Genomic DNA, 24,822 nt, shown 5'->3' with positions numbered 1-24,822 from the left:
TTATACTTAGAAAGCACTTGGGTTTTTATGGGTTAGGGAAAGGAAACGTAATTTCAGTGGGTTGGGAGAAGACGTTTATTTACATTATGAAACCAGTGTAGTTTTCCAGTCAAAGTATGAAGTGAAGGAAGTAAATAGGACCAGAGGTGGGCACTCCAGGTTCAGAAAGTAAAACTCCTTCCCAGGATTTTACTCAAGCTTGATGGATTTTCTAATTAGTGGCAGGTAAAGTTTGTGGAATCAACACAATCCAAGAAGACTGAGCAAAATCCTGGTGAGGACTTTTACTTTCTGAACCAGGAATGCCCACCTTTGAATAGGAATCAAAGAAATATAATCATTCATGTAAACTATTTTTATAGAAAAAATATGGTTAGATTTTGTTTTTGTTAGACATTGTGTCTGAACACAATGTTCAGATTTGTTGTTGATTGGTTTCACCAACAAATACTATCAACTGCAAACCATATATTGTATAAACTTTGCATAAATTTTAAACCAGAGATTTTACACCTAACTGCACATCCCCATCAATTTCAATCAAGTTATATTACATGTGCTACAGAAGAGGAAACAACAAACAATTTAGGTGCAGAGAAGGATATGAATTCAACAAGTCAGAACATTTAGATATCAGATAAATAAATCTAACATAAAAAGAAAATGATATCTTTAATGCATGTTCTGTGTATAATGCATATGCATTGAGTAACAAAATCCAATTTATAGTAATATACAGTCTACCCCATCTACCGACCACATACAGTGAGGAAAATAAGTATTTGAACAGCCTGTGACTTTGCAAGTTCTCCCTCTTAGAAATCATGGAAGGGTCTGAAATTTTCATCATAGGTGCATGTCCACTGTGAGAGACATAATCTAAAAAAAAAAGGGAAATGAATGTGTTTTTTATTTTTGTTCAAATGCTTATTTTCCTCACTGTACCTACTGTCACTCATCACATTGTCAAAAGCCCAATTTGTTGTATGTTTTATTTTGCAATGTGATGTAACGTGAAATGCTGCTGTCATGCAGTTCTTGGTAATACTTGAGATAATGTACTGATCGCGATCATGCAGAAGCTGCTTTTTGTGAATGGGGAATCTAATGTCTAAAAGTACAGGGAATAGGACCTCTGTACTTACACAGCATTAAATATTTAAACTACATCTTCAGGCAGCTCTCCAACCTGTTCCTGTCTAAATCCATCATCCCACCATGTCTGAAGTCTACCACAGCCATTGCAATGTCAAAAAAGACTGCCATCAGTGGTCTCCATGACTACCATCTTGTGGCCGTCCTGTGGCACACCGGTCATTAGGTTTGAAGACACTGGTCCTCTAGCACATCAAAGCCTCCTACCCACCTTCTACCCCCCCACACTTGCCTACAGAATGAATAGGTCTATAGAAGATGCCACTCTGACCCTATCCCTGCTCATCACACTGCAATGACATACCTTGACCACCAGGGGAGCTATATGATGATGCTTTTTATGTACTTCAGATCTGCCTCCTATATGGTGATTCTGAACTGAGTTCTAAACATAGGACTTTCCAAATCTGCCTGCAACTGGATCAAAGACTTGCACTCAGACTCTTAGATATGTCCTCAACCTCTCCTCCACCCTTAAACTTACTAACATCATGACATTTGCTCATAACACGACTAATTGGACTCAGTTCAGGAGGAGACCATACAGCATATTTTCTGAATTATCGCATCCTGAAGTGCTGCTTCTGGAAGAACAGGGATGTCCTTCATCCAAATGTTCCTGCTTTCAGGTCCCTTTGTACACACACAGCTGAACATCTCGGACCACCGTCACCAAAGGAGCAGTGAAGAAGACAAAGTAGTGACGCTACAATCTGAGGATTCACATTCACGACACACCCACTGCTCAGCAGCAAACAGGAGAGCCCTTCAGAGAGTCATCAATTACACCTGCATTAATTACTGACCACTCGTTTTCCTCTGTGGAGGACCTAATCAGCTCTCAGTAGAGTAGCCAACAAATGGAAGACACATACCACCCTGGACATCATCTGTTTGACCTGCTACCCAATGTCACATGCTTCAGGTCCATCATATCATGGACAAAGCCCAGAGCCTTGTGAGGATCATGCACAAAGATAGTTATAGAAACAGATTCCATAAGATCTGTATGCTTATACATACCTAACTATATTTGCACTTCAGCAAATATAAAATATGTCAGATGCTATAGATAATTTTCAATGTGCAAGCTGCTACATTGCTACATCTTTTTTTTTTGTAAATTTGTGTTTATTTGAACCCTTTCCATTTTTATTGTTTGCTGTGTGAATGCACTGTCAGGATAATCTCAATTAATTTTATACTGTGCAGTGACAATAAAAGGCATCAAATCTAATTGTCACCTAGATCTACACTTGAGGCCCCTACAAATTTAATAGCAATTCATTTGTGTTAAAAGGGCAAAAAACATTCAGTTAAGGCACCAGTTTTAACTAGCGTAGCAGTGGGTTTATGGGCAGTATAAATGCCAGAACCAGCCTCTCCTGGCAGGCTACTAGATCTGAGCTCTACAACAGTAATTAAGCAAAACATCAAACCAATGCTTCAGCAGGACCATTAAAAAGTTTGCCCCTTAAAATGAGTTTATAGTACCCATCTTTACCATTGCTCTCCAAAGTTATTTAAGTGTATTTAGAATTCATTACCAATGTAAAGGTTGTCAACTTCAAAAAGGATTTTTATGGCCAGTTTTTTAGGTGCAACAGAGACAAGCCTCGAGTACAGGAGACTTTCAGATAGTAAACGACATTAAGCACTTATTGCAGCCCTAGACTAATCTCACCTCCAGGAAGCTGGTCCCTACAGCCCACTGAAAGCATCAGTGACTTCAGTAGCTTTGATCACACCAACTGCTTAATCCAACACAGGAGAGAGAAGCTGAGTTCTTTGAAATCCTTTATTTTTGCTTCGTGCCCCTAGACGTTGAGAGTAAATTCATATTCTGTATGTGGTTAACATTCCATTTAAAAATCAAGTAGTGACAGACCTTTAGTATTTACAAAAAACCTTGTTCCGCTTGATTGCACTGGCGATTTCATATACTTGCACAGTATCATAGTAAAAAACAAACAAACAACAACAAAAAAAAAAAAAACACTAATGGTATTAGTCGTCACAGGTCAACTTTCTTTGATCTACACTTCACAATTCTGTTAGAAAAGAAGTATGCTTAGGGAGTCATCTATAGCACTGAGAAGTAAAAAAAAAATTAAAACAGGACATGACAAACGCCTATACAACAACACAGTGCTGCTATATTTCAACAGTGCAGCTGGTAAAATTCTGAGCACCAATCCCAATGTGTGAGTCACGTGATGACACAGCCGTAAACAATAAATTGGATCTGTAAATCACCCACATGCCGTATTTCCCTTTTTGGTAGCACACACTGGCAAAACCTAAATCATATGGCACCAATTACTTCATCTAACATTTCAATTTCCTTAATACACTAAAATGGTTTACACATATGAAGGGGGGAAAAAAAATACTGCATCACACATCCACACGCAATACTGTAACAAACACTTATAGAGGAATTGAACTGTGGTGCCCTTCACTCTCCAATCAAAAACCCTCTATCTCAGGAGCTTCCACGGCGACATACTGGATGGAGTAGGAGTGGATAAAGTGATTGCAGGTAATAAGACAGCTTGGAAAGGTCACTGGGTCTTGTACAAGTCCTCCGTGGCTGTGCTTCTTATTACTTCATGTAAAAGAGCTGCATAAGCTCTCTCCGGCGCACCTCGTTACTCTGTAGCAGCTGGCTTGGCTTCAGCGCCCTCCGCAGGCGTGGGCACCTCAGTGTCGGCCGCCTTCTCCTCCGCTACCTCCTCAGTGGGCTTTTTCTCCTCATCGCCGTTCGCCTCGTCGGGTTTCAGATCTTGGGGGGCTTCCTCCTTCTCCCCTTCTCCACCAGAGGCCTCGGGCTTAGCCTCCTCTGACGCGCCTTCCTCCGCCTTCTGCTCGTCTTCCTCCGCCGGCGCAGCTGGCTGCTCGCCCTCGGGTTCCTTTTTAGCGCTCTTCTTAAACGAGAAACCGCCGAGTTTGAACGGTTTCTTGAAGGAGAAGCGTTTCTTTTGCTTGGACGGCTCGCCGCTTCCCGAAGCGGAACCGTTCTCTTCCGACTTGGTCGCGTCTTCTCCGTTGGCCGCCGGTGCGCTCTGGGCATCTCCCTCAGCCGCGGTCTTCTCCAAAGCGTGCTCCTCCTTCACTTCATCGTCTGCAGAGTTCTTGCCATTAGCCTGAGGCTCGTCTGCAGCTGCGTCTGCTGTAGGCGACGCGTTCCCGTTTGTTTTGGCATGGCCGTTTTCCTGAAACGACGGGAAAAACCCAGTTAGTCTCCCGAGAGAAAGCGGGGAGGTCTTCGACTAAAGCAACTAAAAGGGCGAGAAATGCATTTAATGCAACGGTTACTTTGTAGCATGCAACAAATTGCAGCCGTGCACTGATTGCAGCTGGCCCATCGCGTGCACCGGTTCTTTTGCACGCCACGTGGGTTAAGTAAGCGCGAGCGTGCACTTTTGTCTCGCGCACGCTGTTGCTGTGTGGGTCGGTCACGCAAGATGGACGTTGAAACAAGGTCCAACCAAGATAGTTCTTTCATACCCAGCTAGACTGTCGTTAATCAGAATGATGCACTGCAATCAGTTACAACTATGTGAAAAATAAATAAAAATCCCTTGATCCGTTTTCCCTATACATGGCCATTATTTGCAAATAACACTAGTAAAATAAAGGCGTGGTAGTTTAAATAAGATGGCTCTGCACGACAGTCGAAGCCCACAGTGATGTTCCCGCTGCAACTGTTTAAAATTATCAGGCTCCACCATTACTAGCTCCTAAATAATACAACGACTGATTATAAAAAATGAACGACAAACCCCCCCCCCCCCAGTACATTAATAGAATTTAAACTGGCTAGAGACACATCAAACCCTGGAGAAAACGCTATTTCTGCTAAATCTGACCAAACAATTGCATTGCATTCGTGCTGTTCACACCAAACGTGTTTTTTGTTGTGGGTTGTTTGGATGGTTTGATGATACGTGGTTTTTCATTGTTCATTTCATGTGGTCTTCTGGACTGGCCCCTTCCCTCGCAATCCTCAATCGACCCAACAATTAAACACAAGTGTTGTGAGTGGGTTACCTGCCCGTTTGATTTAGCCCCGGCCTCGGACGGTTTTTCGGCAGCGGTTTCATCTTTTGCCCCGTTTTTGGCGATTTGCGCTCCCATGCTCTCCACTCCCAACAAAGAATCCCAACAGATCAAATGAATGAACAAAGACGGCGAGCTGCTTCCTCACGGCGGGCTCGGCGCACAGAACCCGTAAAACAGACCCGCGATCGACGGGAGACGAACTTCACACGTGGAAAATATAAATACTTCAAAAAACAATTATGGGAAATATAAGATAAAAGATAATGAAAATGCTTCTTTTGTTAATGAGATGCCATGTACAACGCCCGAAATGTCGTCACGGCATGGAGAAGCTGCTTGTACCAATCAGAAGTCTGATTAAAAATTGAGGCGGGGTCTCACGAAGTGGGCGTCGTCCATATAGTAGGGGGAGAGGACTCGACACAGCAACTAGTGATAGTGATAAAACTAGGGATAGTGATCGTGATAAAACTAGTGATAGTGATAGTGCTAAAACTATTGATGGTGCTAAAACTAGTGATAAAACTAGTGATGGTGCTAAAACTAGTGATCATTTGTGTGTTTTGTCCAGTGGCGTGTTAATAGCTTTAATAATACACTTTCCTACACAGATGATGCGTTGAAGGATTAGTACACATAACCCTATTTTAGTGTCACTGCTACCAAATAGATTTGGCTTGTGTTTAATCAACAGTGTCGGATTCAGAGTGACAAATTGTAAGACTGACCTATAGTTACAATATATGGTACAAATGTCAAAATTATGTTCATGAGTGAAAATGTTCCAGGTGATCGACGTTTAACGACGGGTCAGATCCAAACACGGCACGCATGGTGGTGCTAAGTGAGCCCTGCGACCTAGATTCAGTGATGTTTCATCTTCAACTCTAGACGGAGCTGTTCCACATATGTGGTCCAACATCGTGTGTGCCTCCACGTTATTGGACCGTCTTGGGTCACCATAGCAACTGCGCACCAGCCGCCTCAACGCAAGATTACTTATCCATGTTGAGAGCGCGAGGCAGAAATTGTATCAATCCAGTAATAAACACAGATTATTAACTAGGCCATACTATAGACTTACACCTAATGTCATTATAGTCCAGAGTACCGAATGCCACCAAACTTGACTCAGATTGGAGAGTTTAGATTTTTTAAAATGTCATTTGGTTTGCAGTACTTTTGATATGCAGATGATTTGTATAACATGCATCATATAACTTTTTATTATGAAATAACAGATTTACATCATATAAATTGACGGACTTTAATGTTTTATCATTAAAAACGGAATGCATCTAATCATCAGTCGTAGCATTAATGGATAAAAACAGAAGTTGTGTACACGGTTTCATAAATACCCATGTTTATCTTGTATATTATTTAAAAAGATGTTTTCAAATTCTAACTGAGCATCTGGTCCCCAGCAATGATCTCTCAACATGGTGGCTACAGCATCATCTTTGGAATTTAATTAAGATAGTCTGGCAATGTCACTGAATAGGCAGCCTAATATTATAATCAGTCTAGCATAGAAGCTTTGGAAACCAGATTCATGTTTCTTTTGCACAAGCTATTTTCCAGGCGACATTATTTTGCAAAACACAGCAAGCCTCCCGTTGTCTTTTGAATACAGTTTATCGTGACTGGGGCTGACTCCTGAATTAACATTTGTAATACAGGGAGAGAACCGTGACGGAGACCGAGCTGAACACGCGCACGCAGGCGTGTTCCTGGAGCCCTGATTGGTTGAACGGCTTGTCCGTCAAAGCCTTGGCCCCCCCGACACCCCGCCCCACCAACGCCATCATCTGTTTTATTCGGCGACAGGAGCAGCCTGAACCGTCAGGGCTAATGTTGTTATTTTCATAATTCACCGACGGGGGAAAAAAAACATATGCGCAAATGATCCATTGACGATGCTTCCTTAGCAGTGAAATACAAACCGGTTCAGACATCTCGCTTGGTAAGCGTTTTTGACGGTTTGTTTTTTTAACGCACTTGGCGCAGCCAATTTGTTTCCCATGTAAATTGTAGTTAATTAAATATCATAGTCATGTAGACATTGTATGACGAGCGACGCGATTTAATTACAGCAGGTTTAATCCGTTAATTATGAAAAAAACAATATTCTCTGCAAACGTGAGGAAATGGTTGTGTAGAGGACGTAGAGACGCTGGGTGGCCAGTATCGCTCGGCGATGCCCGCCTGCAGCACGGACTGATGCGCAGCTGAAATGGCCTCATGTAGACCACTGAAGAGAATAGGGCCTCTGTGGCACAACCAACCACCCCGATCCTCTCATTTGAGAATTATTCAGTGGCCTTGGTAAAGGTTTACAAATCCTGAGCACATTTCATGTTTCCTTTTAAAGCTCCTCGTACGCGTTACATTGTTTTGCGTTTGCGTGCGCTGTATTTGTGTTCACAGGTTACTTTTGTGTCTACATAGCAGATGGTTGTGGTGGTCGTGCCGTGGTGTGAAGGAGGCTATTGGGGAAATAGAATAAAGACCGTTATTTGCTAGAATTCAGATGGTTTCCACTATAAGCTAAAATTAGAGGCGATATTGTAATATGCCCCCCAGCTAAGATTTATGGGCATTATAAATCTCCACTCCATTGTGTGCATAATTGACGTATGTAGGGCCTTTTGAAGCTAAAGAGATAACAGGACATCGAAACATACTTTCTTTTCTTTCTTTCTCATTTTAAACTGATTAAATAATTGATGTCTAATCTTTTCAGTGCTGGAGAATTGCCAACAACATGTAATATGTATATATTATATATATATATATATATATATATATATATATATATATATATATATATATATATATTGCTTTTTGCTAAGCTTTTGCCATTTTAAGACAAATGTTAAGCACGTTACAGAGATGTTTTCACCTGTGTGAAGAGCAAACGGAAGCTCCGCTGTATGTATATGCTGTAACATGCTGCAATTCTGTATATTTGAAACAAGCGTTATGGGTCACAAAACAGACCACACTAAAGCTAACACCTTTAAAAGCTAAAATGTACATGATTATTCTACATAAAAGCTACATAAAAGCTGGTCTACAGTAGAATCATATTTGACTTCAAACTGTGGAAGTACACTAGATATACACAAAATGTACATGTACACACATTCTACAAAACGTTTGGAATAATACAGATTACCATAGAGAGGGAGAGGAAGTAAATATCTGAAATTAGATTAGAGGGAAATTAACTACTTTTTTATTTCCCTCCACTCAGGCCTGGTTTTCAAAGGAACCAATCATAGATGTTCTCAGTACATCTTTAATTGAATGGAATGCGAATATTCCACTGTGGTGCCCCAGTGCTTGCTGTGGTATGTTTAATAGACATATGTTTGCATTTTCTTTCTGCATGCATTACATTACCATCCTCTGGCCGTAGCGTCATGGTTGGCAACGTAGAGATGAAATGACTGCAACCTTTTTGTTGAGCTGAAAGGTTACCGTAGTAGGCAGCCCTGTCATTCTGTGCTAAATTCATAACTTGGATCAGCAGAGTGGTGGTTAAGAGGAAATGGGACACGTTGATGGCATCACCAGCCCCACCCGTTTAAACCAGTTTACCAAGTTTGTTCACACAAAAGGCGAATCCACACAGATAACACTAACAAATTGCTTAAATGAAGAAAGAGCAGGTCTAGACTTTTGTTCAGATGGGGCGTACACTTAAACTATGGTCGACTGTGTAAAATAAACGATGGACTGTTGTGTTTGGTTTGTTTTGCTCTGCCTCGTTCACAGAATATAGATAATGGGCTGTGTACAATGTAAAGACAAGGAGGCAACCAAGCTGACAGACGACAGAGAGACCAGTGTTTCACAGCACCCTGGGTACCGCTATGGGGCAGACCCAACGCCGCAACACTACCCGAGTTTTGGAGTCACGGCCATCCCCAACTACAACAACTTCCATCCGCCTGTTAGCCAAGGGGTCACTGTTTTTGGTGGAGTAAACTCCTCTTCCCATTCTGGAACACTGCGCTCACGAGGCGGAACAGGTGAAGATCATCATCATCATCACCATCATCTTCATAGTAAAACTGCTAGGACGGCCGTTTAAACTTAGATTAACAGAGAGATCTATGGGTGGTAAAGAATCCTTGACCAGGAGTATAATGCCATCTTATAGGGTTTCGACAGTTTTTTCTGCACTACAGGGTTTGAAAATTTTGCTCATGTTTCTGCATATCTATTTGCATCGAAAAGCTTCTTTTCACTTTCTCGTGCTTCAGGAGTCACACTCTTTGTAGCACTTTACGATTACGAGGCAAGGACAGAGGATGACCTCAGTTTCAGGAAAGGAGAAAAGTTTCAAATTCTTAATAGCACGTGAGTATAAACTAATTTCAGGCTTTTCCATAAATATAATACCCTCAAGTAGTATGTTTACAGTGTAATCAGGTACTAATACTTTTTCTATTTAACGATATTTTTATTAATTGAAGAGAACATATCTCTGGCATTTGGATTGTTGTAGATTAAAGTTAAATTGTCTTGAGCTCTGTCTTCATGAATTAATACCTAATGACGTAAAGAAAATAGCTTTATCTTAACTATCAGTGATTGTTAAAGAACGTTCATAATTTGTCTAGTGGGGGTTAAGTTATTTTTGCTTGAAATACCTTTAATGGCTTTGTATGACAAAAAACACAAAGTATTCCAATGCATGTTGATCTCTAAATAGTTTTTATTAAACAAAATGTCTCATCTAGCCATGCATACACGCCATGAGCCGGCCCTAATGTGTCTTAACATTTCTACTTTTAGACACTTCACTTTTGTTTTCATTTCTCTACCACATGAGATGAGCAACTCTTCTGAAATATCTCCAAGGAGAGCAGGGACAGATTAGTTGGCACGAATGGCCAAAGTTTCCACCCCTAAACAGCAGTTTCTTTCACATTTTTTTCATCATGCTCTGCAAATCTGGGCTAACATGGGAAGTCTCTGGGGCTTACAGCCAGCAGTAGGACACTCTTCCTATCGATCCCCAGCGTGTCTGTACGGTAACGTTGATCCCATTGGTTTTCCAGGGAGGGGGACTGGTGGGAGGCTCGTTCTCTCACTACAGGTGGAACAGGATACATACCCAGCAATTACGTGGCTCCAGTAGATTCTATTCAAGCTGAAGAGTGAGTTCAATTTGAGTGTTAAAAAAGACCAAACCAAATGACACACTCTGCATGGATGATCTGGTGGTTCCGTGTTATTCTTATTCTTAAGTTAGAGGCTTCCGTGTGTTTTATTGTTGACATGTTTACTACATGTTTTCCCATCCTTGTCGTAGCTGGTACTTTGGTAAACTAGGACGAAAGGATGCAGAGAGACAGCTGCTGTCTAATGGAAACCCTAGAGGCACTTTTCTCATCCGAGAGAGTGAAACAACAAAAGGTGACCAGCATGTCCAAACAAACATATACTGCCGCTGTTACTATGTCTCTGAAAAGCTATTAGTGGTATAATCACGAAGATTTTTCAAGAGGCAAATTTGAACTGAGAGGTCAACATACTGAAACGTGACCATTCGCCCATGAATGAAATGGACATTTCAAATCTATTTCAAGTTTTTTTTAAACGATCATTCAGTTGTCAAAAGGATGTCACTTATTAGAGCTTCTCCTACTAAGTTATCCAGTCAAATAAGAAATGTTAAATGTTTACCTTGGGAAACCACACCAGCCCATAAACTCGTGCGTGATCTTGATTCTGATCTGATGGAGAATCCTGTTCTCTTTCGCAGGAGCCTACTCTTTGTCCATACAGGATTGGGATGACATTAAGGGTGACCATGTGAAACACTACAAGATCCGTAAGCTGGACAGTGGGGGATACTACATCACCACCAGGGCTCAGTTCGAAACCCTTCAGCAACTTGTGCACCATTATTCTGGTATTGACTCAATGGACCTCAATGACCAGTACATTATTTCAACATAATGAATACGGGGTTAGAAAGTAATCAACAATGTTAGCTCCTGACAAAGCAAATGTTGACGCAGTCACTGTTGATTTTCGCATGAAGTGGTCTTAATGGCGCTGCTTTGTGTGTGCGTGTGTGTGTGTGTGTGTGCGTTTATGCACACGCGTGTGCATTTGTGCGTGTGTGTGTGCACACAGCAAGGGCTGCAGGACTGTGTTGCCGCCTGATCGTTCCCTGCCACAAAGGCATGCCTCGTCTCGCCGACCTGTCCGTCAAAACCAAAGATGTCTGGGAAATCCCGCGGGAGTCACTCCAGCTCATCAAGCGCTTGGGGAATGGACAGTTTGGAGAAGTCTGGATGGGTATGTGCCAGATCTGCTGAGTGATTGCAGGTTCATGCTAGGGTCAGAGGAATTGTTTTGTTGAGAATCTCTGTCGAATGCAATTTAATTCAAGACCGGACAGTTTGAGGATGTCTGGATGGCTATGTTTTCATTTGACTGGTTTTAGTGGAAGGCTCACTGTAGGCTCAGAAAGAATTTCAGTTAAGAATTGATGGTAATTTTATTCTGGACTAGACTTAATCAGTATCTTATCGTCTATCTGAAAGTCTCTTTAAATATTGTTAAAGTATGAACCATTTATTTATTTATAATATATTTGCCATGCATTAAAAGCACATCCGAACTCTCTGCATGATTCTGAAAGAACTAGATATTCTTCTCCATGTATCAGTGTCCCATCATCTCTCAAATGATCATGTTATCCTCCAACTAAATTGCAGGCACTTGGAATGGTACCACTAAAGTGGCAGTGAAGACCTTGAAACCAGGTACCATGTCCCCTGAGTCTTTCCTGGAGGAAGCACAAATCATGAAGAAACTGCGACATGACAAGCTGGTTCAGCTGTACGCTGTGGTGTCTGAAGAGCCTATCTACATCGTCACGGAGTACATGAGCAAAGGTGAGGAACACAAACACACCCAATGCAGCTGAACACACTGAACACAGCTGAACATGTGTTATGTTTTGGCATTATGGCATGTTACAATCAAACGGGGACCAGTATGGCTCGGCAGTCCACAGATTTGCAATTTAACATCACTTTCGTACTTTCGTTTTTGTAATTTTTCCAGTGTAGTTTGTACCATGAAATCCATATGGATTAAAACTAATGGCTTTCAAACATTCTTATGAATTAATTTGTAATTTTGTGCATCAGTTCCGTTGAAACTACTAATTTCTATTTTCAGTGAGTGCAACCAACCAGGATAACAAACAATGTATAGACATTTTTTTTAATCAAGTTGTCATCGTCTTCGCCAACATCCTCCTCTTCATTCTTCTGCTCTGTGGAGGATAAAACAGCTCATTGATAAGCATCAGTTCAAATACGACTGACACAATCCTGAAAACCAGGAAACAAGCAATAGTTAGCAATGAACTTTGGACATACACAAATAGGAGTGTTGATAGAAATCTTACAGTGTAAAAAAAAAAAGACTGCCAAATGTGCAAAGCTGTTACAAAACGTAAAACACTTCATTACATATCTAACAATTCTCATTAGCAGTGTGCAGACTGAAAGCTGATAAATGAAACACACTTGTGCGTGTCTGTGACTAACACAGTCAAAAATTTTTGTCAAAAGAGAAATATCAAAAAACCGATTTGGACAAAGTACAAACTTATAACATTTATGTACTTAATGTGTTCCCAGTGTAGCTGTGATTAAGCTACATTTCTGTTCATTATAGTCTACACTGATGAACGAAAGGTGTCCACCAGGACTGTTGCTAATGCCCGTTGCTGTCATTTTAACTCCATGATGTTTGACTGAGCTGAGGCTGGTATTCACCTTTTCAGGGAGTTTGCTGGATTTTCTGAAAGATGGCGAAGGACGGGGCCTTAAACTGCCAAACTTGGTTGACATGGCAGCTCAGGTGAGAACACCCTGCTCACAGGGAATTGTGGGTAAAATACTCTGCTACTGTGGGTAAAACTGCACTGCACATACTGACTTTTGGTTCCAGAAATGAAGCACAACTAAGAACACGCCAAACTGAAAGTTGCATGTCTCTGCCATTCAGGTTGCTGCTGGCATGGCTTACATCGAAAGGATGAACTACATCCACCGAGATCTGAGATCGGCAAACATCCTGGTGGGTGACAGCTTAGTGTGCAAGATCGCTGACTTTGGCCTGGCCAGGCTTATAGAGGACAACGAATACACAGCTCGACAAGGTAGGTTTCACTGCTCAGGTTGAAGAGAAGAGTGTGGACAAAGCGTACACCCTAACTAATTTTAAACTACTTTTATTGTTCTGGCATTGTGGGTCAATTTTAGTACTTAATATTTGAGACATTTCAAAATTGTCTCCAGTTAATCCTGTATGATTCATGGCACCAGGCTACATTCTGTTCGGTCACTGAGTGGTTTAATACATCCCTTCATGAGCTCAGCCACACGCTACACAGAGCTGCCTGCGTTTCGTTGTACCCATGGTTTATTTTCCTGTATGTGTCGGTACACATGCAGGCCTCTCTGCACCTGCGATCCAAAACCTGTAAAAAATTTGGTTATAGGTGCAAAGTTCCCCATCAAGTGGACGGCGCCTGAAGCCGCACTGTACGGACGGTTTACCATCAAGTCGGATGTCTGGTCCTTTGGAATCTTGCTCACGGAACTGGTGACCAAAGGTCGCGTGCCATATCCGGGTGAGTCATACGACACTCGCGTCATACGGTATCCAGTAAGCGTGTCAGATAGAGTCGTCATACCTCGTTGGTTTGTAAGGGAGTGTTCAGCAGTGTTTGGGTTCTACCTTCTAGGTATGAACAACAGGGAGGTGCTTGAGCAGGTGGAGCGAGGCTACCGCATGCCGTGTCCCCAGGACTGCCCCATATCTCTGCACGAGCTCATGCTCCAGTGCTGGAAGAGAGACCCCGAGGAGAGGCCCACCTTCGAATACCTGCAGGCGTTCCTGGAGGACTACTTCACTGCCACTGAGCCACAGTACCAACCAGGAGACAACCTCTGAACACCATGACCCTGACCCTAACCCTGGGAAAACGGAGTGCCGCAGTTGACTTCTCTTCACAAGGACGTTGCCACTGATACGATGCACACACGATGAGAAAAGCTTCCAGATTTCTTGCCATGTTGATCCAGTCTTGACACGTTACATCTTCCATCGAAAGGACACGTCACGTTACTATCAGTTAAGCCAAATAGTGTTTTGGGGACCCAAATGATCTTCATGGGTTCTCACAAGTGTTTGAAAAAGAATCACTAATAAGGATAAAACGACCTGTTTGTATCTAGTGTAAATATGACCCACGTGTTTACTTACCCCCTGTTTTAAGCTTTATTACTTTTATAATGCAGGGTTTTTTTGTTGTTTTTGTTCTTATTGAGAAGTGTCATTGTTCAGCGAAAAGCATGAATTTTGAGGCCAAAACAAAACCTCTTTTAATGATATGATTCTGGAAACCATTTGTTTAATTCTAGTATTCCAAGTGGATATTGATTGAAAAACCACTAGGACTTCGTTAAATATCACAATAACAACATTCCCAGTTTACGTTGAGAAATACTGCAGCAAATAGCTAGCTAGCTTTTCAGACAAAAAAACATTTGACCGAGGGAAATGTTGTCTGCGCCGGCTTCGGTGAAAAAATGACATTTCATTCGCCGGCTTCTGAGCCTTTTTATTTGCACCTGCTTTTAGCAAAAGCTCAATGTCCTCATTTTTGTTTTCTTGTTACTTAAAATGAGTGCATTTTCTATTTAGCCACTTTGGATTAATGATAGATTAATTATGCATCAATATAGTATTCAGGCTGTGTGGGTATTATGCTTGACTATACCTGCATCTCTCTAGCAAAGGTAAAATAAAAAAATAAATAAATGGCTAATATCATTACTGTTGTAAGAGATATATAAAACAAAACCATTTAATGCATTGTAACATGTTATTAGGTAACATAACTAAACAGAAGAGGGAAGAGTAAAGGCTTCACTTAACATGTCCCCACTGGTCTTGTGGGCATTGTTTCTGGTCTTTCTGTCCCTGAGGTAAAACAACATTAAATCTATCTCTGGGTCCATGTGCACTCTAGGTCACACTAAACCTCATCTTCATATGACCTTGAACAATGTCAGAAATGTATGGCAGAGTCTGCAAGGGCAAGAACCATTGGCAAGAATCATTTGTTTCATTTTGTTTTCACGATGACCTTCACCCGGAACGTCGGTGGTTCTTGTGAAGTTTCAGACGCTAACAGCGTGCGCTACATCGGGCCGTGTGACTGGGCCTGAAAGAAAAGGCGAGCATGTTTGTACACCAACCTACAACCTCATGATTTTCACATTTTTCATTTTTGTATCATCAATTTGGATTCATTCATAGATACTGTGTTTATTTAATTGTTTAATTGTTTCAGTTATGCACATACATATGTAGAATAAAGAGTCATTACCAAGCCTATTTTTTGGGGGGAGGGATTTTATGTTTCTGCTCAAACATGACTTGGTTAACACGGGACACTGTCCCCCCAGCATAAAATATAAGCAGTGGCTTTATGATCAGAACTGAATTGAGATTTGAGACAAACAAGTTAATTTAAACATGGATTCAGTACCCAATTTGAATCAATCAAGCATTTATGAAAAAAGCATTTATTAAGCATTTATCAATGATTTGATTTGATTTTATTTATGACAATCTATTAGGCGTTATTGTATTTAGACGAACATCCATCTACTCCATCCTTTCAGAGTATTTGAAACTATGAATCCATGTTCTTGATGCAACATCTACCATATCAGTCTTTGATTTTCTTCTTTCCATGACAGGTTTCTGTAATACCTTTCATGGCCACAGGAGGGCCACTGCATTCCATACATATAGCTCACAATCTCTGTTTCAGTCAGCTCATTGGTTTTCTGGTTAAAAATAGGTGCTTCAGTTCTTTGAATCCCAGATGAAAATGTATCCTTTGAGATTTGGTTCAAGAGTGATGGCCTAGCCTTTAAATAGGATTTTAGTTGGTGAATTGTGTCAGTTTAAATCACAAAGCAGATTATCTTTTTTTGAGGGTACAGTGGAATGCAAATATGGAAAATGTTCTTGCTAAAACGAACATGATGGTGATAGTAAAGGGTAGACCCGTCTCTCATGGTCTGATCGTGTTTACGTGACCTCCTCTTCTTTTGCAGTGTGACAGGCAGGCACCTCCCCTCCACCCCTGTAACCCGTCCCCTCAACCCCCACCCCCACCCCCACCCCCTCCCCCTCCACCTAAAAAGGCAAGGCTGAGAGCAGGTGGGGAAGACAGCACTAGCTAAGAATAAACTAGCAGTGCGATGGATAAGGTTACCATGAAGCTCCCCTGCATTGCTTCTTGCCCTATACCCTTCTGAGGCATCAAAAACACTGGGGGAAATTATTAGCGAGTGTTTGCTACCTCCCCTGTTTAAACCACAGAGCCCCTGTCACCGTCGAGGTCCCCTTCACCACCTTCCCTACTACCCTCTGCCAAAGGGTAACAGTCCTGGCACTCTGAAAAATCAGCTTTTCCCCATGAGGTAAAGAGGTTTCACCTGTGGATTATAAGGGGGACAATCGACCATTACCATGAGGGCCTAAATATCAACTGGGTGGAACCATTCCAATAGGACTACACAGGCAAAACCACCAGAACTGAAGTGACCACACCCCTACTGAAGGTACTGCAGGTTTTATATAATTTGACAGAAGAGAGGAGAGCAGAGATCCTAAGTATTGTTCTGATGTAGTTAGTCAAATGTAAGCTATGTAGAAAAAATATTAAGTTCTACATATAAGGAGTTTAATCATGACATGCAGTGTAAAAAGATGAGTTTTCAGACTGTAAATGTGAAAAAGTTTGTTTTCCATAAACTGATCAGCCTCTTATTGTCTGAAATAAATAGACCAGTCTTTTCCACTTGTGTGATTTGATCTGAATTCATACACAGATAGAGAACACAATATAAACAAAAATCTAAATATTAATATGAAAAGCCCAGCAGGCAGGAATGCCACGCTCTTGCTCAAGTTCTTGGAATGTTCTCACATATATCCGGAGTAACTTTTGTCGCTGTAGGTTATGTTGTGGTAGTTAACGGTCTTCCCTCCCTGTCGGCTTCGGTTTACCACTCTTCTTCTTGCCAGGGATGTGTGTCATGCATCATAAATCGGAGGACTGCTACCTTGAACATTTAAATAATATTGCAGTCAGTCTCCATGGCCTCTCTGGAACTCACTCTCACCTGCTGCAATGGCAATTCAAATATCAAAGTCTTGACTGTCAGCTCTTTTTAGTAGATGACATCGTGATTATTGCTTTTCAGTTAATTATGACACGACTCACCAGCATAACAGGATTATTTATTATGATTTAGATGCTTCACAGTTTGAGTACCAGTACGAGTCACTTCATCCACTCCACAGAGAAGAAAATCTTCCTAATACGAATCTGCCCAATGTTTCAATTTATAATGATGTTTGCTTTAAACCAAACTCTGACAATACTGTTCTGTGACACCCTACTAAGCACCTGTTGTATATTACAAATAATAATCTGACTCTGGATTAACTCTTCTGGTGCAGATAAATAAGTAATATACAGCATATAGTGACTAAATAATTTCCAAAGAGCTGTTCACATGCAGACTCTAACTCCCATATCTGTTCATACTGCAACAGGGACACAGCCAGATTCTTGTGCCAGTATGGATCGGCAGAACTCAGAAGCTACACAGACAACCTCTCCTAAAATCATAAGCCATGGTTTCATGAGAGTCTTAAGTGCCCCTGCCCAGTGGTTGATCATCATCACTCTTCTGATATCCTGGTCAACAGCTGGCGTTCTCTTGTTTGACTTTGTGAGCCCTGAACAGCTAACAAGTAAGTGACAAGATAATACTAACGGTGCCATCCCTAGTACAGGGTGTCATCGAGCGCTGGGTTTCACACCAGAAAACCAATAAGAAATTGCATTTGCCTAATTTTTTTTCCTCTCTTGTGTTTGCTGTAGACTTTCAACATATAAGTTCCGATCCCATGATGGCGTTGAACAAAGCTGTTGAGGGCATTACAGACAAAATGAGCCTCATGAACAACATTCTTACTGATGCCCATGGTAATCCCCGTCGAACCCTCCCACCACACACCACAAACTGAGACAGTAGCGCTAATCGCTATAGGTTTGCACAATTTCTAAAAAGTGCACAGGGTAATACTCTATATTTTGCTTTTCCTGGGCACAGAATATGTTCCTAATGTGATCTTTGATCCAGTGGGATCTGTTGTCAAGTGGACTGACACATCTGTGGCATTCCTGTCAGGAGTAACATTACTGGGTGAGGGTATGTATCATGTATTCAACAAGTTGAATATAGTTTGTCACATTCATGTTTTCTTCATCATCAGTTTAGTCCAACATGAACATTATACACAATACAACTTATTTTCTCCCCATGGATAACACAATGCCTTAAATTAGTTTTAAGTGAAGTGTTTTCCCCCACAGAAAATGAAGGAGTCAGTGGCTTCCTTAAACTTGGTAGCGGCGTGCTGAATGACATGAATGGTTTTCTTAGGACACCGGCTGCCTATCTGTTTCATTTGTTTGAAGGTAACTGCACAAATTCTTGGATAATTTAGCACAATGCAAACCCTTCTGTGTAATACCAACACACTAAACACTGGTAGATCATATAAAGAACTGCTCATGCCCCTAATAACCTTATATATATAAGTGTGTGTGTGTGTGTGTGTGTGTGTGTGTGTGTGTCAGAAGACAAACCAATATATGCAAAATTGACTTTTTTTCTTTTGAACTGGTCATATCATTGTCATTCATCTGCAAAACATCTCTGCCCTGCTCAGACGTGCTGGATACAGCAGTCGTCTATCCACTACAAACTGCCAGTGAAGCAGCGGCAGACATGTCAGTCAGGGCCAAGGCCATATCGTCCTCTCTCTTAAGCACCTTCCAGGGTCTTGAAGGTAAGGCCAAATACTCGTGGGTGTCTAATTATTATCCACTACTATCATGTCACATTTGAAATTAAAATATTAAATTCAAGAAATATGTAGTGGGCCCAGGTCTGAAAGAGAGACTAAATCAAAACGTTGTTTTTTAGTTTGGATCCCCAACATGAGCACTGGTATGGAATTCATAAACAGTGTTCTTGAAGGAACAGGAAACCTCAAGACCACAGTCGTTACACACCTGTCCAACATTTTTGCTCGTGATGAAGGTATGGAATGAAAAAGCTGCCAAAGGTGTTACTAAAAATGACTTTCAAATACAAATAAGGCAATAAAGTAAACATTTCATTTTTCCAGGTGCCATTCCTGACATGAGCTTTGATCCGATGAAAGTTGTCACAGACACTGTTGAGGAATTTACTGACCGGAGAGACATGGTATTGGCATATCTCTCTAATGTCATGATGCAAGATAAAGGTACGTCAGAACCTTGTTAAAGTATACGATGCACATACTATATCTTTGCACATTCTGTTGATACATTTTCTTGACAATTATCTATTACTCATTGTACTTTTGTCTAGATGATTCACCACATGTCATCCGAAGAAAAGGTTTGTACATTTTATTAAAGCATCTTTACAAAACTTTTATTTTTAAAGATTACTATGGGAGTGCAAATCTATAGCTTAGTCAATATATATATATATTATATATTATATATAATATATATATTCTGTATTTTGTTTGAAATTGCATAATATTCAGTACAAATTTGTAAACTGCATATTTACCTTCATATTTATCTTTACTAAATGTTCACAGGAGAATTTCTGCCACCTATGGAAAAAGGTTAGTTACCCCTCAATTTACATTACTTCACAATATTAATAACACAGATATGTAAAACTTTAGTTAATTACAATAAAACAAATAAAACTCTCAACGGAGGAGAAAAGGTCACTTGTCATCCATGACCTTGGGTTGCCCTGACAACTGAGGAGCATGAATAACTGGTGCATGCTGTATTGCACTGTTTGGATTCCAGACCCTTTGCATTACTACATCAGACTGATGAGTCACACACAAATGTAACACTTGCAATGTAAAACAACAAAAACTTGCAAATTATATCTACAAATGGTGCATGAAAAGATGGCATATTCTCAGGAAGTAACAGATGTAGAGAATGTTTAAATTATATTCTGAATGTTGCTTAATCTTTCTAATATGGTCAACCTCTAAATCTGCATTCTGTCATTCAACCCTGTCTGTATTGTCCATATTTCCCAGTCAGTAAAACTATGTGGTGTTAAAATGTGGAAGAACATTTTATTTAACCTAATATTAGTCTGGAATGATTTACAAAGTGCATGAAAAAATTACCATATAAAAATAAACATGCCCATGTAAAATGCTTTGCGTTCTCTGATTTCCTCTAGTGAATCACATGTTCACACTCAAGATTCTCATTTTTACATAAATTCTCGTTGCACTGTATGTTCTGGAAGATTTTAACCACAGTTGTTCCATTCTTGTTAACAAACATTAAGCATGCAAACTAAGGATATCATTCTGAAAGAATATTGTCAAACCCAACAATATTCCTTCTGTAAATGTTTTATAAGGTTGTGTCAGTTAAGCATAAACCTCGTGAGGTTCAAAATGCGATCCTTATTTAAGCTTACTGTAATTTAAATAAACAACATTGCAATGATTCTGCTAATAGCATATTTACTGTTAGTGAGTTACTGTCTTGTCTTTCCAAAATTTGACATGCCCTGCATGTTAAATAGCTTACCTTTAAAATTAGTTCAGATCTGATTTTACACCATGTCAAATTTAAGAGTGTAACCACACAAATGGCTTCATGAAACAGTTGCAGAGATACTGGGCAGAAAACAGGAAGCTGCCTACCTTACTATGAGAACGATTCTTAAAACGGGGAAAATTTGTGAACATGGCAGAAAGGACGCTGAAGATGACCAAAATGAAGATATGCTTGAAGAGGTGAATGCTGATATCAGGACTTCACTCCTGTCAGAATCAACTGATGTGATGACTGATGAAGATATTATTAAACTAGTCGCATCTGAAGACTTAAATTCATTGGATGTTGCACAAGATGAGGCCAAAGAAGAAAGCACTGATGATACTCACAGTGGACTGTCGGTGGAAATGGGATCACGTGATGTGACGTTAGATGATATGAAAAGTGTTGATGATATTCCAAAAGCTGTTAAAGATGACCCAACTGAAGCTTTAACTAAGAATGCAGACGATGCCCACACTAAAATGTCTGATGCTTGGTCCGACACCACTGTCAAGAAGGAATCAGTTGATCTGTTTGAAACCTTTGCTGAAACCGTCAGTGTTTCTGTTACCATCAATGTGCAAGCACCAAAGGAATCAACTGACGCTACCAGGCACATGATCGAACATGAAGACAAAACTGCAACGAGTGTTTGCCTGGAGTCTACAGTTGGGCAGGGAGCTATTAAAACCGATCTTGATCATGATAAAGTAAATAATGAAACAAAGACTATACGTGCCATGGAGAACAAGGTGGAACAAAGACATGCAAAACATCAAGCAGAAGTTAAAGCAGAGGACCCGGGAGACGATGAAGAATATTCAACTTCAGAACCACCAGGAACCAACACTCGCGAGGAGCATGTTCCTTTTGATTTATACTATGACAACATGGATGACGATGAAAATAACAACAACAATGAAAGAAAGAGGCACGCCACCAAAAGAGACGACATGAGGCAAAGATACGCAGGCCGAGCTGATGCTCATCTCCCCATAGAAGCAGCGGACCAAGGAGGTGGTCATTCTAAAGAGAATATAAAAGGTAGAGAAATGTTTCCTTCATGAGTGGCACAAAATATGTTTGTTTTGACAATGACACTACAGCAGGTATTTATTTGCTAAGAATGTAAGAGTTTCATAATGATCTAAAGTGATGTTTAAAATATACCCAACTGTACTATCAAATCTAGTTCAGTGCTGCTCATGCATTATTGTGTTTTGTTGTTACAAACTTCTGTTTCAAATTGTCTGGTTTTCCTGCACCATTAGCAGATATAAAAATGGAAACGTACTGAAAGATATATACTCTTTTTTGTTGAAAAGAAATGCAACATCTTGAAAGAGCCCAAAAGTAAAAAAATTTTTTTACCTTAGACTGGCTTCATTCGTCTTGGTCTGTGATACAGTGAAAGACTAATTTAAATGAACAAAACATACATGTCCTGTGTTGGATTAGAGTTTTGGATTATCCACCAAAAATCATCTTTTTTTTAGATCAGATATAATTTGTCTCCATAGGCTAATCCTAAATATTTATTCATTTTCCAGAAGACTTTGTATTTGTCTTTACATTAAATTCAGCTACACAGCTCTTGACTGAAGAGAAACCCTGTAATGATATTATGACAGTGCATCTGTAAAGTTTTGTTACTGCTTGCATATAGAATTTATACTGATTTGTTCAAATCACCACATACTAAGAAGCGTCCATTATGTGTATTCTATGTCAAATCATGTGACTCGCATTATTTATTCTCATGATTTGCAGTTCTGGAGCAAGAAAAAATAGCCATAGAGAAAAGAGCTCGGGAGGAGGCATACAGGATCCTTCAAGGTCATGATCTTTTTTTTTATTCCATGCATAGAGTTGGATATACTGCATTGTCCGATGTAACAACTCTAAAACTCTAGAGGATGGTCACACAAGTGACAAAACATGTTTATTGTTGCAGAAATGCGAGCTGAAAAGGCTGCCAGAATCGCACAGGACACTCAAGCCCAAAAAAAAGAGAAAAAAATAGAGAAACAGAAAAGAAAAGAAAAGGTGGACACAACCAAAGAAAGGGCGAGACTAAAAGAAAAGCCTATAGAAGAATTACGTGTGACTACAGAACTTAAAGGTGAGAATCTCTGTCCAGAATTAGTAAATATTTTATATAAGGTAGCATAAAATAATGATAACATTTCTTTTTATTTATTCATTTTAATTTATTAAAAACCAAAACAAACATAAGGAATCGATTGATTCATTAATTACTGTAATCAACCAATGATTCATTGATTAGCATGACAAGTTGTTTTCCCTCCTTTTTCTCCAATACAGACATAAAGGTCACCAAGGAGAGAGTGGGAAAAGTTATCCTGAAAAAAGGTATGAATGCTTTTAAATGACATTGTGATGTTGGGAGGAGGCAGGCACGACAAGGATTTGGTGCTGACACATACATTTATTTTAAGTGACAAAGTCCGGCGCGATAGCGCAAGCACACTAAACATGTAGCTCACTCAAGCACGAAGTTTAGACAAAGACGAGCACGAGCGCAAACGCACACATTCCCCCGTGATCACGAGACAAGGCACAGGTGAGACAAACGAACACGCTCACTAACGACCCACACCCATGGAACTACAAACATGGACATAACGACACGCAGATGACATAACGACACGCCCACAAGGAGGGGTCCACCTGTCACCGTGACACATATACCATGGGGTAATACATGCAATACATGACAAGGATGTTTCTTATTACAATTGTTCATTCAAATGACAAACTCATAATAAAAATAAATAAACAGGTCACACACTGAAGCCAAACTTGTGTAAACGAAATTCTATGAAATAAAAAGTTTACAGTTATCGTTCCAACATGAGAATTTATTTAAGTATGATTCCACAATCAAAGTGCTATACTATATTGCCAAAAATATTTAATTCGATTCAATATTATGTTGGTCCACCTTTTGCAGCTAGAACAGCTTCAACTCTTCTGGGAAGGCTGTCCACAAGGTTTAGGAGTGTGTTTATGGGGATTTTTAACCATTCATCCAAAAGTGAATTTGTGAGTCTCCGCTCTAATTCATACCAAAGGTGTTGAGTTCAGGACTCTGTGCAGGCCAGTCAAGTTCATCCACACCAGATTCTGCCATCCATGTCTTTATGGAGGAAAGGGCCAGTTCCAAACTGTTCCCACAAAGTTGGGATCTTGGGATTGCCCAAAATATCTTGGTATGCTAAAGCATTCAGAGTTCCTCTCACTGGAACTAAGGGGCCAATCCCAGCTCCTGAAAACAACCCCACACCAATCTAATGCTCCCTCCACCAAACTTTACACTTGGCACAATGCAGTCAGACAAGTACCGTTCTTCCAGACTCATCTATCAGATTGCCAGATGGAGAAATGTGATTTGTCACTTCAGAGAACGCACATACACTGCTCTAGGGTCCAGTGGCAGCATGCTTTACACCACTGCATCTGACGCTTTGCATTGCACTTGGTGATGTATGCCTTGGATGCATCTGCTTGATCATGGAAACCCATTCATTAGTCATTGAGCTAATCTGAAGGCCACATGAAGTTTGGATGTCTGTAGTGATTGACTCTGCAGAAAGCTGGCGACCTCTTCACACTATGTGCTTCAGCATCCACTGACCCCACTCCATCAGTTTACGTGGCCGACCACTTTGTGAATGAGTTGTTGTCGTTCCCAAACGCTTCAATTTTCTTATAATACAGCTGACAATTGACTGTGGAATATTTAGGAGCGAGAAAATTTCACGACTGAATTTGGTGCACAGGTG

General features: G+C 40.5%; 3 protein-coding genes across 21 annotated transcripts in view; 2 read left to right on the top strand and 1 right to left on the bottom strand.

Annotated features, from left to right (window-relative positions):
• Positions 1-2,935: 2,935 nt before the first annotated feature.
• Positions 2,936-5,541, bottom strand: marcksb (myristoylated alanine-rich protein kinase C substrate b). Its single transcript, XM_076978986.1, has 2 exons — positions 5,209-5,541; positions 2,936-4,370 (listed from the first exon to the last, which is right to left on the bottom strand). Exons 1-2 carry the CDS (start codon positions 5,293-5,295, stop codon positions 3,807-3,809), a joined length of 651 nt encoding a protein of 216 aa, XP_076835101.1. The 5' UTR covers positions 5,296-5,541; the 3' UTR covers positions 2,936-3,806.
• Positions 5,542-7,019: 1,478 nt separating this feature from the next.
• fyna (FYN proto-oncogene, Src family tyrosine kinase a) lies at positions 7,020-15,672 on the top strand. 2 transcript variants are annotated; one of them, XM_076978606.1, is made up of 13 exons: positions 7,020-7,186; positions 8,480-8,576; positions 9,004-9,260; positions 9,495-9,591; positions 10,296-10,394; positions 10,550-10,653; positions 11,003-11,152; positions 11,380-11,544; positions 11,967-12,146; positions 13,049-13,125; positions 13,273-13,426; positions 13,769-13,900; positions 14,015-15,672. In XM_076978606.1, the coding sequence occupies exons 3-13, from the start codon at positions 9,014-9,016 to the stop codon at positions 14,221-14,223; spliced, it is 1,614 nt and encodes a 537-aa protein (XP_076834721.1). In that variant the 5' UTR covers positions 7,020-7,186; positions 8,480-8,576; positions 9,004-9,013; the 3' UTR covers positions 14,224-15,672. The 2 variants fall into 2 exon arrangements, with proteins under 2 accessions (XP_076834721.1, XP_076834722.1); XM_076978607.1 differs by lacking the exon at positions 8,480-8,576.
• Positions 15,673-16,619: 947 nt separating this feature from the next.
• The window catches only part of LOC143480211 (uncharacterized), a 41,249-nt gene continuing 33,046 nt past the window's right edge, over positions 16,620-24,822 (top strand). For 14 of the 18 annotated variants that reach the window (XM_076977745.1, XM_076977753.1, XM_076977751.1 and 11 more), the window contains exons 1-13: positions 16,621-16,913; positions 17,914-18,114; positions 18,245-18,349; positions 18,477-18,575; positions 18,740-18,844; positions 19,099-19,218; positions 19,356-19,472; positions 19,561-19,680; positions 19,788-19,817; positions 20,029-20,055; positions 22,787-22,852; positions 22,971-23,138; positions 23,342-23,389. In XM_076977745.1, the coding sequence (XP_076833860.1) occupies positions 17,940-18,114; positions 18,245-18,349; positions 18,477-18,575; positions 18,740-18,844; positions 19,099-19,218; positions 19,356-19,472; positions 19,561-19,680; positions 19,788-19,817; positions 20,029-20,055; positions 22,787-22,852; positions 22,971-23,138; positions 23,342-23,389 (1,180 nt within the window). In that variant the 5' untranslated portion in view covers positions 16,621-16,913; positions 17,914-17,939. Of the gene's footprint in view, positions 16,914-17,913; positions 18,115-18,244; positions 18,350-18,476; positions 18,576-18,739; positions 18,845-19,098; positions 19,219-19,355; positions 19,473-19,560; positions 19,681-19,787; positions 19,818-20,028; positions 20,056-22,786; positions 22,853-22,970; positions 23,139-23,341; positions 23,390-24,822 lie in introns of all 18 variants that reach the window. The other 4 variants (XM_076977739.1, XM_076977746.1, XM_076977740.1 and 1 more) reach the window with 2 other exon arrangements.

Source organism: Brachyhypopomus gauderio, chromosome 17 (genome assembly GCF_052324685.1).
Source record: "Brachyhypopomus gauderio isolate BG-103 chromosome 17, BGAUD_0.2, whole genome shotgun sequence".
In the NCBI taxonomy this organism is placed as follows: domain Eukaryota; kingdom Metazoa; phylum Chordata; class Actinopteri; order Gymnotiformes; family Hypopomidae; genus Brachyhypopomus; species Brachyhypopomus gauderio.
The sequence above is the reverse complement of the archived record's forward strand: the minus strand, read 5'-3'. Positions and strand labels throughout refer to the sequence as shown.